The sequence below is a fragment of the Cataglyphis hispanica genome, chromosome 24 (genome assembly GCF_021464435.1).
Source record: "Cataglyphis hispanica isolate Lineage 1 chromosome 24, ULB_Chis1_1.0, whole genome shotgun sequence".
NCBI classification, from domain to species: domain Eukaryota; kingdom Metazoa; phylum Arthropoda; class Insecta; order Hymenoptera; family Formicidae; genus Cataglyphis; species Cataglyphis hispanica.
The window spans coordinates 1,460,274-1,479,559 of record NC_065977.1 but is presented as its reverse complement, the minus strand read 5'-3'; the positions used below and the strand labels follow the sequence as shown (position 1 = coordinate 1,479,559).

The 19,286-nt window shown below is 33.5% G+C and overlaps 4 protein-coding genes across 8 annotated transcripts; 1 reads left to right on the top strand and 3 right to left on the bottom strand.

Moving 5' to 3' along the window:
- The first annotated feature begins 93 nt into the window (after window positions 1-93).
- On the top strand, window positions 94-14,808 carry LOC126858137 (uncharacterized). 5 transcript variants are annotated; one of them, XM_050608209.1, is made up of 13 exons: window positions 94-239; window positions 5,745-6,053; window positions 8,870-9,214; window positions 9,338-10,790; window positions 10,949-11,064; window positions 11,197-11,337; window positions 11,412-11,509; window positions 11,586-11,769; window positions 11,935-12,160; window positions 12,244-12,494; window positions 12,581-12,792; window positions 12,907-13,060; window positions 13,186-14,808. In XM_050608209.1, exons 3-13 carry the CDS (start codon window positions 8,891-8,893, stop codon window positions 13,315-13,317), a joined length of 3,291 nt encoding a protein of 1,096 aa, XP_050464166.1. In that variant the 5' UTR covers window positions 94-239; window positions 5,745-6,053; window positions 8,870-8,890; the 3' UTR covers window positions 13,318-14,808. The 5 variants fall into 5 exon arrangements, with proteins under 5 accessions (XP_050464166.1, XP_050464167.1, XP_050464165.1 ...); XM_050608210.1 differs by having other exon boundaries at window positions 8,860-9,214; XM_050608208.1 differs by lacking the exon at window positions 5,745-6,053 and having other exon boundaries at window positions 8,873-9,214.
- LOC126858144 (uncharacterized) lies at window positions 4,217-5,738 on the bottom strand. Its single transcript, XM_050608221.1, has one exon. It carries the CDS (start codon window positions 5,544-5,546, stop codon window positions 4,809-4,811), a length of 738 nt encoding a protein of 245 aa, XP_050464178.1. The 5' UTR covers window positions 5,547-5,738; the 3' UTR covers window positions 4,217-4,808.
- Window positions 14,809-15,261: 453 nt separating the features above from the next.
- LOC126858146 (uncharacterized) lies at window positions 15,262-16,701 on the bottom strand. The gene is made up of 2 exons (XM_050608223.1): window positions 15,819-16,701; window positions 15,262-15,632 (listed from the first exon to the last, which is right to left on the bottom strand). The coding sequence occupies exons 1-2, from the start codon at window positions 16,220-16,222 to the stop codon at window positions 15,554-15,556; spliced, it is 483 nt and encodes a 160-aa protein (XP_050464180.1). The 5' UTR covers window positions 16,223-16,701; the 3' UTR covers window positions 15,262-15,553.
- A 1,073-nt stretch (window positions 16,702-17,774) lies between these two features.
- On the bottom strand, window positions 17,775-19,148 carry LOC126858143 (uncharacterized). Its single transcript, XM_050608220.1, has one exon. It carries the CDS (start codon window positions 18,927-18,929, stop codon window positions 18,105-18,107), a length of 825 nt encoding a protein of 274 aa, XP_050464177.1. The 5' UTR covers window positions 18,930-19,148; the 3' UTR covers window positions 17,775-18,104.
- Between the last annotated feature and the right edge of the window lie 138 nt (window positions 19,149-19,286).

The window sequence follows — 19,286 nt, the reverse complement described above, 5'->3', positions numbered from 1 at the left end:
CTCGATTTGAAATCGGACGTTCGTTCTCGCCGGATGTTGATATACGTGACTATACTCTCGGTACTCTCGCTCCGTAATCGTTCCATTTTCACTCGACTACAGACATTTTAACGGACAACGAGTAGATCCCTCTCCACTGTGCATCAACCCAGTCGATCCTCCAGGATAGTGTTATCGTTCGACCGCACAGTTATCTGAAATTGTTATCACATCGACGTATACACACCGGCGAGCTCGAGGTAAGCGATCCATTTCTTTTCTCGCGCTATCGATCTCTCCTTGTGTTTGGACTCGCTCCTGCCCTCGGTGATCGGATCCACCCTTTTGCGAAAGGTTATGATTTCGATAATGATCGTCGGATTCGTTCCTTATAACACTCCTGGAGAAATTTATTTTAATCCCTGAGCATTGGCGCGCGAGGCTATCTCGATGTGGAACTTTTTAAAATCATTATCATAAAAGCCATTATGAGATACGTCGGATATTATGTATGAAAATGTCAATAATATAAATAAAATGCATATTCTTATATATAGATTTTGATGTTCAATATAACTGACATGTTGCCTACGTCCTGCGTCATTAGCGTCACGAAGATACGCGCCACTGCTTAAGGATTAATTATCTATTTTTTTCTTATGATATATTAAAGATCAAATGATAGTGTTTTTTTTTTTGAGGAATAAAAAGATAGTAATGATTATTAATCTTTCTCTCATCCTTAAGATTGTTAAACAACTTCCGGATATTCGTTTATAAATGCATTTTATACGTTTATTTATTTATTTATTTATTTTTCCTTTTTTCCTCTAAAAGCAGGATATCTTTTTGATTTTATAAATGCAGAAAGAGAAAGTGCAAAAAGACAATCAAATCGGATATATTTATAGTTTTTGTCATGTCGTTACCATCCTGATACGATTAAAACGATCGTTAAGTTGTACAATATAATTGAAAAAAATCCGCATATTTATTCGGAAAATATTAGAGATGAATTAACGACAATGACACAGCTATGGTCTAATTATATATGAATTTGTAAATATAACAATCTAATGGTTAGATAAGCGTTATTATTATTTTATTGCCAAAACATTAGCGTTATCATATTTTTTCCACTAATGTTCGCTTTTTTTATTTTTCAATTACTTTGAATGACAGTTGAGTAATAGCGTGCCGATAATGTATGGAAATTGTCGCTTCTCTATCATTTCATGCTCTTGTGATTTACATTATGATTTATATTTAAAAAATTTAAAAATAAAAATAAATTGCATCTGCAAATTTGATTTGCGACTTTTCGATTTTCGAGAGAGAGAGAGAGAGAGAAGTGACATATCCAAGGATTTACAACTGGATTTTACAAATTGTGTTTAATCTATTCTTATGCTATATGTATAAAACTTTTAACTCATAGTTAATGCTATAATAGTCGTATAATAAATTAGTATAATAAAATATTTCTAGTAGATATTGTTGATAGATGCAAGAAATACTAAAAGAGAGAGATAGAGAGAGAGAGAGAGAGAGAGAGAGAGCTTTCTCAGCTGTTTAAATTGACCCCTTTCATCTCTCCATGTCTGCGTTACGAAAGTTAATTATGTGAACAATATAACTCTCGATCTTCTTATCTTTCAAATTCATCACTTTTGTGAGAACGAGACGCACAATTTAACTAGAAAGTGTGGCCTGGCTATTTGTCATTTTGATGTAAAATCGTTTGCTAAAACGATTATACGAATCTTGCACAAACGGGTAAAAATTTAATTGACGATTATAGAAGTCTGAGCCGCGTGTGTGTGATTACAGAGCCATAAGCTCTCATATCGATAGATAAAATATATATTCCGCGATGTAGAATGAAATTGTATCTTATACTTTCGCGACTGTGCGAAGGAAAACTGCGTAAGGAATACATATATAATCGAGGAAAGCGTGAATGAGATTGGCGTTTATGGCTGTTGTACGTTGATGCGATCGCGAGTTTCCGCTCGCTTATTAATTCGTTAATTAGTCCGTACGCGGTGACGAGGATTTCTTATTCGATAATTAGTTCGGTTAATTAACGGGTGGCCTTAAACTTTCAGGCAATTTTGCTGTCAGAGCGGTTTTCATGATACATATACGGTAATTTTACACAATTCTACGATTATCGCACGGTATATTTAGTATATTTATGTTCTTAGCGGTCGAAATTTATTAGTATTATTTGCTCGCTCAAATATCGCTTGGAAAGACACGCAAATTATGAAACTTGCACAAGAGATTTCGAGATTATCTCTTTTCTTAATTTTGATGAAGAGCCTCTCATCGAAAATTTTTAAATGTATATATCTTTTTGTCGTTACGAAAAGATAAGAGCAATTCTTTTAATAGAAAAACAGAATATTTATTAATCAGTACAATGTAAAAAAAGAATAAATTGTCTATATCCATATTTGACATATTAATGTTAATATATTCAAAGAAATGAAATCACTCGATATATGTAATGAAGGCAAATGCACTGGATAAGACTTGCTTGGGTCAAGTTGGAATGATTTTAGCAAACACAGACGATAAATATATCCGCGTGGCATGGCTTCGAAGAAAAGAGAGAGAGAGAGAGAGAGAGAAATTCAAATTGAACCTGAATCTCGTAAAAGAGAAAAAAGGAATGGAATGGTTCTACTCTCTCTTTATTTTCACGAATGTTACTTAACAATTCTTTTAACGATTAAACATGCAACGCGAGTAACAACAACAATGCATTTTAATTGATTGAAACTAATTAATAATATTATCCGATTTTTATTATCCGTCGATGAAGAATCTTTTTCTATACGTCATTAAGATATAAAATTAAACTGACACACGTCAAAGTTTAAAATTAGGATTAAAATATTTATATTTAAATATATATACATATATATATTTAATAAATAAAAGAAAATATTAATCTAGAAAATAATATTTTCTATTCTAAAGAAGTTTTTGCAAAAATGTTTAGAATATAATGTAGGAATTTTCAACATATATATATATATATATATATATATATATATATATATATATATATATATATATTTAAATGTTAAAATAACACTACAAACCTGAAGAAAAAGAGTGTATTAGTAAATCGCGAGATTAATCTTCTTCTGCGCCTTCTGTGATATTCGAGGGGGTATGCTAAGGATATTACTGTCGTTCATAAATAGAATTATCTTCCTCGCAGCAGCAGTCCCATATGACCACACCGCCTATTTACTGAAATATCTCGGTAACTGTTGTACCTTGTTGCAGTTGCTGCAGTTTATGTGAGGTTCCCACACACGTACATACTATAAGTGCTAATCTCTTGATCCTGTACTCGAACTTTAAACGAAAAAGAAACGATGATAAACTACATAAATTCAAAATTCATTTCGAAGGAAAAAAAATTGATCTAAATTTAATTAAATTGAATTAAATTCAAATAATTCAAAAAAGAAAAATTAGAACTGATCAAATTAAATTAAAAGTAATTTAACTTTGTTCATATTTTTGAGGGATAGATAATGCTAAGGGAAGTTTTCATCTACGATCAATCCAATTCAGATTAATTGTCATAATTTCATATCCATATTCTAGGATGTACGTCATTTTTCGAGCTATGGATCTTACATGGGGTTGCCAGAAATAGTTTACGAGCGATATATCCTTTCTATCGATCACGCGGCGTTCTTGAGAAACGTCGTTGTTAGCTTTATCCCTGTCTAAATATAAATCGACTCTACGTTTACTTTTGCTGCTTTTCTACTTTTATTTTGTACATTGCAATATAAAATGCTAAGATGCGTTAGTTTACAATGAGTGAATCGATATCTCTTTTGTTGATTAAATCGGAGTTTTAAGATCGTTTCGTTCTGATATACCGAATTCAAGATGCAATCTTAACTAAAAAATAATTTTACGATGATAAAGAGAAAATCGTTATGAATTAATAGTTATCAAAATAGTTATTAAAATATCAATATCGGGAAAAAACCTATCATCTAAAATTATTTGAAAAATTGGAATGAAACAATAATAATTAATAAAACTGCAACAATTTGATGATATTTAATAATAATTTAATAATATAATACAATAATTTAATCACTTAAAAATTAGAGATTTCTATACGTTTAATAAAAAAAATGATAAAAAAATAATACCGTAATAATAAAAATGCTTACGACATTAGCATCACATATAATTAAAATATTGCCATAATTGTAAACATTGTCATTTAAAAACTTTGCACGCATATAATTCTATTTCATCTTTAAATTGAATATAATTTTCCCCATCAATGATATATTTTAATATTTATAATGATGTTATCCAATAACGCACAGAAAGTAATTTTTAAAGTTATTTTTAGTTTTAAAGTTATTTTAAAGTAAATTATTTCTTTTTTAAATAATTTATCATAATTTATTTTTAATGGAAAAAATATACATATTTCTATATGACAATAGCAAGCTTGTGATGTTACATAATATTAAATGTATCTCTTAAATAATAAATAAAAAACATCACAATAAATTAGGAAACATAATACCCGCGAAATCAATAATAAAATTAAATTAATTATCAATAGTTTATAAATATTGTCAATCAATTTTGCATGACTAACGCATGACTAACGCTAACGCATTTTATATACAAAAGGCTTTCTAAAACTTTTAAAAAGTTAATATAACTTGCAATCAATTGTGCAAATTTTGATTGCGCTTGGTTGTTCAATGTCTTCGAGGAACAAACATATCTTAAGTAACTTTTCCTAAAAGTTGCAATTACGTCATTTAATCTTGACATTCGTGCTCAAAGTTCGTGATAGATTTTTCGTCACCATGGAAATTAATGATCAACGAAGAATTGTCGAAGCGTTTCCTTGCGCATTGACCGTCATTTTGGATCGTCTTCATGACGATCTTCGTAACGGTCGGATGCCGCGTAGATTTCCGTGTTTCTTTGTTGCGCTTCCCTTGACTCTTCTCTTTCATATCGTTCACGATATTGTCCAAATCTTCCCGATTCGATGTCCTGTCAGCGTTTTCGCACTTCTCACATTCTGATATCTTCCTGATAATTTTTTTACACGAATACATAATTTTTTCTACGTATTCGGTTTCTCTATTCTGTTCTCTTGAGAACTCTTCCGACCTCATATTTGAATCGAGAATCACTTTCCCACCGTCGCCCATGAATTTCACCTTCTCTTTAGAAGAGTCCGGTCCAAGGAGGACAAGACCACCGTCACCAGTATATTCGATATCGCCCACGTTGTGATTCACGCGCAACCTGCAACCATCACCAACGACGTGCACGCTGCCGAAATTTTTCGACAGGATGATCCGACAACCGTCGCCCGTGATCTCTAGCAAGCGATGATTCGAGTGCATCCTAACGACGAGTCCATCACCGTGGAATCGCTTGTTACCCTCATCTTCAGCGGAAGATTGCTCGCAGCGTCTCATGGAATCGCTCTTACTCTTGCGATGCTTTCTCTTCAATTCTAGTTGATCATCCGCGAGAGTCATCGGAACTGGCGAATTGTCACTAATAGATGTGACACGATAAACACGACAGTTATCACGAATTACTATTATTATCCAATATTGTTGAATAACTTGTAATGTGCTACTTAAATATTAATCAGGCTTCTTTTTCGATAAAATTTCTTTTGTTAATTCTATCCATTGTGACGGAGATGTAGAAGATATATATCCTGTGTTTAGAGACAAGTGTATACCAGCTGGGAAGAAACAGTCGTGGGTCCATACGAGTTGTTTACGTTACGACGAACGGCGTGACACGACTCTGATGTCTACGCAGTGGCCGCATAATAACGAACGCATATGGCCGGCGGTGGTGGCGGCGGGTTCTTCACCGAGTAATCGGCTCCGTCTATTATCGCTCCTCAGGGGACTTCCCACGAGATCTTCCGGAGCGGCGAACGCGTTCGGCATACTCGTTCGCAGACTTGTAACTAGGAATTGCGGCACCTTTAGCGAACTATTTTCCATATCGACTTATTTTTACACAATGTACGTCACAGTATAAATGTAAAGAATAACATATTAAAATACGTTGAAGAGAAAAAAGTAGAGAGATTTATGAATGTTGTATATTTTTCTATTTCTTGGGGGGAGGGGGAGGGGATTAATTCTATTTTTTTTTCAATGGATTAGGATTCGGAAAAAACTGATACTGGAAATGTCATAAATTGCTAACATAATCCATAGCCATATATAATTAGCCGTTGATATCGCTCTTTTTAAATTTTTAGCATCGTTTATCTGTAAAAATAAATTTTAAATTAGAATTATATTAAAAATTAATTATAAAATAATCTTATATCATTAATTTTTTCTTTTTACCAATTTTTATCTAAGCTTGATTAAGCCTTTTATATTATATTATGCTCTTTATAATTTTTTTTTACGGTTTTCTATTTGTTTCTATTCTTATTCTTATTAGGATATGCAACATACATTTATTATTTTATTCTGTTTCTAAAACTCATATCAGAAATCTTTATATATTTTATTTTTAATTGTTAATTATTTAAAATAGATATTATGACATTTTATTTTTTTTAAATCAGCGAAAACATCTACAATAATATATTACGATAACGAAAAAGATATCTGCGTAATTAAATCTACATATTGAAAATATACAGAATAATATGCGAATTTAGCGAAGAATTGAAAAAAATATTTGGAATTATATAAAAAGGGGGGAGAGCCGTATCCGCTTTCTAAGTTACGAGTCTGCTTATCTTTTTTTTTTCTCTCTCTAATCCAACGCGTCATTTCTCTTGCCGTCATTTATCACGGTCAAGCGAAGGATAAATCGGTTTGCCAATTCAAAGTCTGAGAAGAAAGAACTCAGTATTAATATAATACAACAAATCAGATTCTCAAACTTTTAAGTTTTCAAAATCGGATCCTAATCATTTCTAAATTTTATAATGTTTTGTTAATATTAAAGTTACTACTATATATAAATTTTGTTTCTTTGAAATATTTTGTCAATTACATATACTGGCATATTACTGGATATAATATATTTAAAAAATTATATATATATATATATATATATATATATATATATACATACATACATACATACATACATACATACATACATACATACATACATACATACATACATACATACATACATACATACATATTCCTAAAAATATATATAAAAAAAAGTATATGATTTAAAAAATTTTATTTTCTTTTTCGGACTTTTTCAGCGAAAATATAGCTGAAAAAATATATTTACATTACAATACAATAAAAAAAGAATTCTCAAAATGCAAAAATGGATGCTGTGTAGATTCCATGAGACTTTTAAATAGCATTGTGCGTGTATATAGCTCTATGCGTGTATGTGCCGCAGATTCCACCATGCAGTCGGGGAGAAGCGCCAAAATATGCATGCCGAAAGTTTAAAATAGAAAGTTCGTTTGACGTACATGGAATCTTATTTTTTTCCGAGCGAAATTTTAAATGATAAAATAAGCTCTCTCGCGATATTTTCAAATATATTCAACCACGTTTTTATATACAAATGAACTCTGAACTTTCATTGTCATCCGATTACTCGGTATTCCTCGTAAATCGCGATTCATTATATAGTTGGAAAGGAATTTCGTGACTCAATATATATAATAGTATAACTTGACAGCATTTGCTCAACTAATCTATCGAGATATCAACTGTATCGCATATGTACATAGATACGCTCACCCGAGGGGAATCACCTCCATATTCCTGTTTGCGTGATCGCGTGTTTTTTATCAGCTTTTTACATAGGTGCGTCGGAAATGTCAAGAGAGAGAGAGAGCAAAGATAAACTGATAAAAAAAAGTCCTGAATCGAGTTTAACGAATGAAAGCATTAATTAACCCTTCGCAAAGACAGATGGAATGCTAATCCAAAATTTATTAAATTTTATTTGTTATATGTATTATTTTTAAATTAAAATTGTTGTACATTTTGCAAGTAAAGCTAGTAAAAAAATAATCTTTTTATTAAAAATTAAATTATTAAGAATACAAATACAATATAGAACAATATGCAATATAGATAGAAATACAAAAAAAAATCAAATCTTCGATTTGGCATTGCCTGCTAAATCATTACTTAGTGAGATTTTCCTGATTTTTGTTTAAATTGGAAAAACGTGTATAGGACTACTTTTGTATGTGTCCGGAATTCATCCGAAATAACTTCCTTTGCATGAGGCGTGTACATCATTCGACTAATTCAATATGATCGTGATTGGGATGCCATAATTTGATTCCGGAATGAAATAGCTTTATCGACTCGTCATCGTGCGAACTAATTGCTCCTGTCTACATCCTTGGTTTATTACGTAAATTGTTGATTCCAGATATATTCTTCTCAACTATGACTTTTTTAAAAAGAGCTTTTGTAAAACAATTTATTTTGTACCCGCGACGATTATCTTTTCAGAATTCAATTAACGTGTTTGTAGTAATATAATGCAAAAAGCTTCATTCCACTTACACGGAGTGAATCTCCGGAGTCCGAACCCTTTGACTGGAATGCCAAATAGAAGATGAGCGAGTTAGATTTATGAGAGCTGAAAATATATCTAGTCAGTTATCATCTCAACTGCATCTATATATCTATATTTGATTCTATATTTAATTGTAAAATGTAAAGAATAAAATTATTATTTTTTATAGAATATTTATTTTCGAAAAAAGCAGTATTGTAATACAAAAAGAAAAAAAAATAGAAAGATTAGATTCCTTATTGCACAATTATGCTTAGAGTTTCTATATATTTTTCCTTTTACATTCAATAGTATTTTTCAGTAGCAAGATGACAAGAACGAAATGAGTGATTTGCTCAATATCGTGACAATGGAGACCTCGTGCCTCGAGTCCGAAAATTGTCTGAAGGTATCCTCGACGATGCAGAACGTGGCGCGGCAGGACTCGGGCGTACCGGAGGATCTCGCGTCGCCTATCAATGAGACGCAGCCACTCAATGGAGAAGAAGATCCAGATCTTACTATGAACAGCGAATGCAACATCACGGTAATCCATATTACCGAGTCACAGAACGGGAAAACGAACGAGAAGTCGCTGACGGAGAATAAGGACAGCAAGGACGGCAGCGATAGCGGAGTCGAAGGCTGCACGTCGGAAGTTCCAAGAGTGAGTTCTTGTGAAATCTCTCTTATTTATAAAAAAAATTATTTTCAAATTTTTCCACGCAAACATATATTTAAAATTGAAAATATTTTAACTAATTTTATCTGGACCAATTTTTTTTTGTAGGTACGAAGTAGGAACAGCATCGACTACGCGAGTAGTTGCGGTGGCTTGGATGAGGCTTCTTGCGATTCTAGTCTTGTAAGTTGTTGCTCGGTATATGAAGATCCATGCGGATCCACTTTGCCGGATGACGTTCGGCTAAGCGCCACCGGTGGGGAAGGTACGAGCGAGGGTGGCAGCGAGAGCTCATCCATCGCTGGCAGTGTGTCCGTACGAACGAGTCGTATGAACGTGAAGAGAACCACAACTGCTTCTTCCGTGACTAAGAAAAAAACCTCGAGCACTATCGAAGCTTCGCAAAAAAATACTCGCGCGAAATCAACGAATAATACAACTCCGGGTTGTATGAATCTGGGTGCGACGACACCGCGATCCAAATCGCGAACAGCGACTCCTAGAAATATCCTGAGCAAGTCACAAAACACGAGTAAAGAGCGGGAAAGGGACCGTCCACGATCAAGAGAGAAACTGGCTATCCGTGAACCGCTCGTTGTGGAGGCCACTAAGACGCCTGTTGGTAGCCGCGGTACAGCGGCGTATGGTTGTCGGTCCAACAGCAATGCCACGTCCAATCTAGCATCAACTCCCACTTCGTCTTCCGTCACGAGGACGAGAACGAGAGCGTTGCCTGACTCGCTACCGTCCGCACTGACCACGGAGATCAGCAAGGATCTCGCACAACGTAGTGGACGGGTCGTTAGAAATGATTCCTCGAGATCAAGGGCGACTTCCAGCACGCGAGGAGTGCGCACGCCAGTATCTACGCCGTCCGAGGAAACAAGAAAAAAGCTACCTTCCTTATCAACTCCCCGTGCTCTTTGCGCCAAAAATACTGCTTCGCATATATCTGATAATAAAGCTACCGGTCAAGATAATAAGGCATTGGACACGTACGCAACGTTGCCACGTAGAAATAGAAATAAACTGACGATTTCAAAAGCCGGAGAAAAGACGGACAAGACGAATAACAGTAGACCCGGTAGTCGCGACGCTAGTCTCAGTAGATCCGTCGAAAAGAAAGTTGTCGGCGGGAAGGACTCAAATTCCGTTCACTGTAAAAGCTTGCCGCCATATCCTAGACAAAGGATTGTCGAAAAGACTCGTATCTATCATGAGACTAGCGCACAGACCGGGTTGACTGGGCAAGATATCGAGAACGTGATGTCCGGCCAACCGAGCGCTATCGTCGGATCCGAAGTGATCGAAAGATTGCACAAAAGTTGCCAAACAGAGGATGCGTGGAGCGACGTACAAGTTTTGCAGGATAATTTGAGACGATTGAATGAGGAGAACAATGGACGACAGCAAGAAAACGAGAGACTGAAGCTTGAGTTAGCCGAAATAAAACGTCTTTTAGAAGAGGAACGAGCCGATCACGCATTTGCGCGTCAAGAACTTGATAAAAATGCGCAACGGATATTGGCTATGCTGGGCACTCCGCAATCGGAACATGCAGGTAATTCAGCAAGCAACGTAACAATGCAAAACTAAACGATGATTTTATTCATAAAATAAAATTACTGTATATATGCTTTGCGTATCTGCGCAAGATGTCTGTACAAATAAAATTTATAAAATAAAAGTTACGTTATTTGTAAAATTCTTTCTTTTCAGAGGGTAGCGACAGTTTTCTCGAACTCGAATGTCATATACAATCCTCGGGACAAGTTGTTGCTAATCAGCAAATCGAAATAGCTGATTTGCAATCGCTTTGTCGTATGTTGAGCAGGGTAAGAATCATAGAATAAGAATCATACAATAATAACTATAAAACATGTGAAAAATTGATGTAGAAAGGGAGAGAGAGAAAGAGAGAGAAAAAGAAATTATTCTTTATGTCTTTTATGATATTTTTATTAAAGGATTTAGAGAAAAGTTTAGCCGCGCAAAAAGCCTTACTACAACAACAGCAAGAACTAGAGGCCGAGTCAGCCGAGATGCAAGATTTCCTCCAAGAAGAGAAAGCTACTCTGGCGGATGCGCTTAAGGATGCCGAATTAGAGGTATATTTTTTAAACATCCGCTTTTCTTAAAATATGATGTATCATTCTATTTCACACTTATTTGCTTTCTATAGCTCAAGAAAAAAGAGGAGACTTTAATTCAACGACAAGCGGAATTAGAAAGACAAACAGAGGAGTGTAAACACTTAGTACGAATTAGCGAACAAAGAAGGTATATTTCTTAATAATTTTTATGCTAAACATTTTGAACAATATTTTAAAGTTTATTTGCTTTTATTAATATTTAGGCAAGAGAATTTATCAATGAGTATGAAATTGAATGCTGTCGAACGAAGAAGTAGGGAACTTTTACTGACTCAAGGTGCTGCCATGTCCGGAGCAGCTGTTGCTCTCTCTGGACTTAGCACTAGATTAGAAGGATTAATAGATCAATTAATCGCTTCTTATAATATTTCGATAAAGGATCTTGAAGTAAGTATACATGATAATAGTAGTAATAATAAATGGAAGGTTAATATTCTAATAAGTTGTGAAAAATAACTATTTTTTCCTTATATAATAAAGTCAATAATCGAGAGATTATTTTCCCTTTACGATCATTAGTAGAAAGTTTTATATCGTTATTTTTTTTTAAAGGACGTCATTTATCATAATGAAGCCTATAGCAGAAGTAATAGTAGCATGGAGTCTAGTCCAGTTCATTCTAAGCAGAGTTTAAAGGAACGCACGCCAAGTCCGAAAAGCGGATCCTTTGTTACCGCAGTAATTAGCGCAATTCGAAATGCCGCGACACATCCATTCGCGACGAGAAACAATAGTGACAAGAAATCCAACTTAGATTCGTCCAAACAGATTTACAAAGGTAATTGAATATAAATAATATAAATGTAACGATAAATGGATTATAAGTTTACATTCATTAAGAGTAAAATTTTTTCTGCACAGAATTAAGCATGGAATCGTCATCTGACTTGCTCGATTTTGAAACCGAGCCATGTTTGATGATGGAAAGTGTTCTGGAAGATGTATCTTTGCCCGATACATACTCTCACAACATGGTATCGAGCAGCGATTCTCTTCGCAGAGCTTTAAGTTTTCCCGAAACAACGGATGAGCATAACATGAGGAAGACGAAGATAGGCGACGATTGTACTAGTCTCATGAATCTCACTCAGGCCATCTTACATCGTCGTAAGGTAAGTACTGAAAAAAATGAAATCCGTGATGTTTAAAAGTATGATTTACTATAATAACAATTAAAATATTGTATATTGATTTGCAGGTGGAAGATGAAGGTGATGACGATTGCGATTCTATAAGCGAATCTGACACTGGGACTAATGACGGTCCTGTACCTTTGACGGATTATTGTCCATCTGTGGATTTGGTCGATCAAGTGATCGAAGTGGATAATCTTGTTACCAAACTTCTGAAGGTACTACGTATCATACAGCTTGATAACGATACCTGTATACAGGAATTGAAAGAAGAGAAGTAAGTTTATTATATATATCATAAGCATTTTAAATTAATTGAATCATTGAATGATAGAAATTAATTATTAATTATATATTAATATTTAATTATTTGGAATATCATTATTTGCAGATCTAACTTGGAGATAAAATTAGAAGCTACTATGACAGAATTGAACGAGCTTCGCAAAATTGTTGATAATCTGCACCAGTCGCCGGAAGAAGTTCTGAACGTGTCAGATCGGCGACGTAGTGTCGTGGAGAATTGTCGGATTCTGCTCAAAGAGGTAATAGCCGGCGATGTTGCCGATACATTTTTATAATGTGCTTTTTCCACGAGCTACTGCCATATTTTTAACATAAATTATTAACTTTTTCTGAAAAAATGTCAAATGGAATAATTCCTCTGTAGGCGGGTAAGGAGGAATTAAAATTTGACGAGGCTGTACTTGCTATTAATAGCGGTCCCAATGAAGTAGACTGTGAAGATCTCAATGCGAATGAAGCGCAACTTCCAGTTAATGTCTCTTTAATATCTTTTTAGTTTCGTATATATTTTTCCTAAGAATGTATAATATTATATGAACGATTTCAAGACTTAAGAACCAGCCAGTTTGATAGTCTGAATTGATATTGACTACATTAAGTATATATTGACAAATGGTTTATATATATTGTTAATTGCGAAAACTACTGAAACTTTCAATTTTGACGTGAACGAATTTTTCAGAAAGTTTTGTGATGACTAATGTATTTAAATCATATTTTTTTTCTATTTATTACATTTATTATGTTTTGTATTTATTCGTTTTTCTATTATATTTTCTATTTTATCATTTAATTTCGAGAATTAAAGTGAATATATATATATACTGCATGTCAAAGTTGAAAAGAAGGAAAAGTAATTGGATCAAATTTCAATGACCATAAGTAAACCCACTGTTGTTTTTAAAATAATCATACATTTAAAAATAATTATTTAAAAAAATAAATAATTGTAGTTAAAATTATGTTCAACTGTAATTACCATATAATCTACAAAAAAATATCAGAATATTTAATTTTATTGATTTTCTACTGCATATTTTTTCTTACCAGTGTTGGGCGAAATACATGAATAATGGTAATTGATAATTCTAAAAATGTATTTATAAATGTATTAATGTATATCAGATACTAATATGTTATTAAAATGAATATATAATAAAAAATACATATTGTATATATTTCCTGAAGATATATAATTGTAAATTGTATTTATCATTATTCGCAAATATATTTAACCCAATATTGGTTTCCTACTGAGTACAGTTCATCTCGTAGAATTTTATTTTGGACGATAAAATTAATAGTTTTTTAGAAAATAGTTAAAACTTTAGAGTTGTAAATAACATAACATTATAATTTTCATGATGAGATAAACAGGGTATCTTCCTATTACAATACTAAAAACATTAGTGTTTAATGAAGAATATAACAAATGCAAGATACTATCATCTAAAATGAATTTCAATAACTTATCATGTACGTTTAATCATTTCTATTACCATCATTACTGTGCAAAGAAGCTAAAAAAATAAATAGCGAAATATTTTGTAATAGATTATAGATATAAAAATATATGAGAGAGAGAAACTTTTTAATAGATGAAAACTAGAAAAAATATTTGAGTGATCATATTTGTGTATGTAATTTCTTTTTTTTTTAATTAAGAATATATATATATATATTAACAATAATAATAGCAATGGCTCAGAGTATTAACAATTAACAATAAGTAAGAAATACTTCAGTTTTCTCACTTAATATATATTAACATTTATAAGATTTATGTTTGTTTATGATAGGTTTGAAAGATTTTGTGCTAGATTGTTTAGAGTGAAACCAAAATTGATAAATGGTATAAAAATTTAGACAAAGCTTTTTTCAATCAAAGCGAAAGATTTATGAAATGGATTTGAAATGCAGAGTCTGTAAGTATAGCTTTAAGCATCTTCATCGGAAACATTGTGATGATACAGCAAGAAGTATATAACACATATGTATTTTAATGTTTCAAATAAATTTTCATATATCAAGAAAACATAAATGCATAATAGTAAAATTATAACATCATATTGTACACAACACACATAAAGCAAGATATCAATCATGTAATTTTTTCTCTACGGCGAAATTATGAAAAGTGAAAATTTTGCTATTAATTTCAATGGTAATATTTTTCACGTTTCCGTTGTAAGGAAAAATGATCGATATCCAGTATTATCATATATTTAAAAAATTCATGATTGTCAATGTAAGAAATCTTCATAATCGTCGTTAATTTGTTTAATTTATATTAACGATTGATTAACAATTAAATTGCATTTTTATTATCTTAAAATAAGAATATCAAAATTGTACATCACATATAAATACATATGTGAATACTGAATCAATTACTTTACATTATATGAATAATATTGATGAAATGAGTTCATAAACTAAGTAATCAATACATTTTTTTATTGATAATAGATACTACATAAATGCATAGTTTATATCGATCATATACATTATATTTTATACGAGTATTCGTTTATTATCCCTGTAGCTGCAGATATCCTATCCTTATAATGCATAATTTAAAAAAAAAATTGTATTTTAAATAATTATAGAGTTAAATATGGGGAAAGAAAATCTGTAAAGAGGAAAGAGAGAAAAATAACATTTTTCTAATACATGTTTTATACGGAACACTATTGAAGCGAGCATATTGAAGCGAGTATTGAAGAACTGTTTTAATGTACGTTCATGCCTCGTTCATGATGTATGCGTTGTATTAAGGGTGCCAACAGATTCGTCAATCGTAAAGCTGATCTGGAATCAAAAAGTGTGTGGTATCGTCGTAACAGATTAAATTATTTTTATAATTAAAAAACTAAAACTATGTTTTAATGTTAATTATAATAAGAGATTACAATTAACATTAATGATTATAATTAAAATGACTAGTACATCATTTTTAAAAGAAAATATAAAGTAACTAAAATATCAAATTCTCACTTATGTATTGTTTTCGAGATCGCTGATTCGGTTTTATTTTGGATGCCATCGAGATTGGGTCTGTCGCCAATAGACTGAATTGGAGATCCACTGTGGTTGGAAATCGGTAAATTAGAATCGGTCTCGCCACCCATGAGTAATAGTGCCTCGACCGGTGCGAATACTAATACCACACCGTCTACGTGGATACGATAGTTCTCGGTTCCATTCTGTCGCTGATCATAGTAATCGGTGATATTGGAATCCGTAGAAATCGACGCGGCCGTCGTTGTCTCTTGCAAAATCATCGAGGAGGAGACTTCAGTCGTGGACAATTCCTCAGCAACGGGTAAACACCGAACGCTCGTTCCAAAGGAAGCGATGAGTAATACAGTCTTGAATATACGCATGTTGATCGATAACATTTGTTCGTCTTCTGTTCCCAAATTCCTCCCGATTTTATTAAATTAAAAAATTGTTTTCTGTTCAACTTTAATTGTGAGAACCTGAACCTAATTGTGAGTCCAGAAATTCGAAGTATTCTCTCTTGGATCGCCGAATTCGTCAAGTTATTTCCGGCTCAAGGAACGTGAATTCGGGACCAGCCGACCACTTTTTGCAACTTTTATAATGTGATTGGACCGGGTATCTCCGGAAATGCGACGAAAGCGGGCGAAATGATGTTGAAGAACGACGTGTCCGGACAATACGGAGGATGCCCGAAGTATGACGACCGAGCGATGTCTCGTACCAGAAGATGATTCCGATCCCCACCTGGGCGATTCGAACAACCTTCCTTCGGTCGGTTCTGGAAACGGATCCCTGGAAAAGTTCAAGAACCTCAGCGGAGCTAACAGCGACCTGCCGCTAACGGCATGTATCTCGTCACGGCACTGTTGATATGTCGTAAACCAATTTTTGCGAAAATTTGAGAAAAGGTTTCGAACGTGATTAGACTCATCATCTTTATTCGTAATTCAATTATTGGTAAATTCTCATAAAAACTATAAGTTTTCTTGATATTAGAAAATAAAACTAACAAGATTGTCATTTTTATTTTCAGTCACTCAAGAACCATTCATTTTACGACGAGTTATATAATATCATATATGGTCTCGAGAAGATATGTGGGACCTGAAACAATTGCATCAATCATAGATTCTCCTGTCTTTATTGCAATTATTCAAACCATTATCGAAAAGAGAAGAACCATTAACGAAAAGAGAAGAAAGAAATGTGATAATATGAATATAACAAAATAATAATATTTGAGGATTGAAACGCGGAAGTGCTGAAGCTGATCCTCATCAACAATGTATCAAGTGTCGCTTGCGGCAGTAACCGGTTTCATTCAAGAGAAAAAGGAGTAAGAGAAAGAGCGCGAGATGACGCCAAAGATAAAGCGTAATAGTTATGGCACAACGATACAACGTGCAGATATATATATCTATAGACATATATAAGTATACAGGAATATGCACATCTATAGTAACCGATCTTTGTAAAGGGCAATGTCCTATCGTGGCCGTTCGCCATGAGTTCGTTTCCCCATTCCGCGGCTGTTGGCGCCTATTACCGTAACCTTGCCCTTGCTCTCTCTTTCTCTTACGCTTCCGCCTTGTGTTGGGAATCAATGTCGTCGCTAAATCGCCATCACTTTTGAAATGATCTTTGTTTCCGGAAATTCTTTCATAGAATCGTATCATATATATCTTACAGTTATCCCTGATTAATAGGATTATATTTTAAGGAATTTCAGAGTAAGGATCCATTCGATTACATACATTACAGCTTAAAAAAATATAAAGAACAAAAAAAAAATAAATAGGAAAAAGTAAATAGGAAAAGATAGGATTAGTTAGTATTTTTTGTTTTTTTTTTTAAGAAATTAGTGATTTGAAAGAGAATTTAAAAATTCAATAAAATTAATAAGAACCGGTTATATGATTTCTATTCATATTTAAATGCATGTTCACGTTATTATTGTTGTTTAAATATTTTATTTGAAGCTTGGGAGATACATACAGTATAACTTTCGCGCATACATTGGTTTATATAAAATAACAACCATTTCGCATTTTAGCACGTTCTAAGCATTAAATGAATCAAAAAGTTCATTGCTTTTCTTCGATATAACTTTTGCTTAACTAATAAACAAAAAAAATTAATGAACTTTTTGAAATCGATATAACATTTGCTAGAAAGACAAAAAGAGGAAAATGAAGTATTGCACCAAGAGAGATAATCGCATATTATGTAGCATATCTCAATGTTTAAAAATTATAATCATTGGAATTTTAAGCGCCGCTAAAGAGCATCGGTCGACTCGTCAAATTGGCAGATGCCGGATACGTCGCGATGGCTTCCTGGACCACAATTCTCGATACCGTCGCCCAGCAATATTAGCTCATTTTGTTGTTTATCCTCGGATAATGAAGCTACGTCGTTTTTATCAGTGTTCGATGAGGACAGCGCGACATTCTCTTCTTTGCGAAGCAATTGTTTCTTCAACGACGTTCCCGGCCTTCCTGATTCGAGATCGGAATTCCAAACGTTCTCAACTACATTTCGCGCCCGTCCATCATCATCAATCTTGGATCCAAGTATTTTTCTCGCGTCCACGAAGTATCCTATAATAGTCGGTTCCTCGCGACTCTTGGGAAAATCGAAAGCTTTCACATTTTTCGCGACCCTGTCTTCTTCCATGTGTTCTTTTTCATTCGCGATCGAAAAGATTGTCTGCTGATTCGAAACGTTTGTCGTTTCTTTATTTTTTCCGTCTGTTTTTTGCACCGAACTTCCTTTATTTGAATGATTTTCGTTTATCTGTATAATTTCCACAGCTCCTTTCCAAGGCTTTTCTTCATGGGATCTGATTGATTCTTGTTCTTTCGATGAACTCGACCGGGAGACCAATTGCTGTTTGAGCTCGAGAGCCTGCAACGCCAGGTCGCTGAGAAGATTGTTGTTGCTAGGAATGGCCACAACAAAGAGAAGATTCTCCAGCTGAGCGTGCACGTTGAAATCACCCTCCTGTCGCTGATCATACTTCATCGGAGCAGTATCAACTTTGACAAGTGTGAAAAACGCCGTACCGAAGAAAAATAACATTCGGATCACCGCCATCCTCATGATATGTATATATATATATATATATATATATGTGTGTATATTCGTTATATATATGTATATATTCGTTATATATATGCACGTATAGTATAGATATAAATATATGAACGATGAGAGATAAACTTTGAGATAAGTGACGCTGTTCGAGTTTTGCCGTATTGCTCTTCGGAAACGCGAGCGAAACGAATGGGATCCTTTTCGCAACTGCGACGATAGCACGAATAGCGGGTTCGCCGTGCTTGTGACTCGTCGCGCGAACCGGTACGTGGAATTTATATAGGGGGATCCATCTCGCTATTGGATTAAAACATCACATACAGATTGGCGTGGGATTGAAATTGATTGTTTGTGCAACGTGAT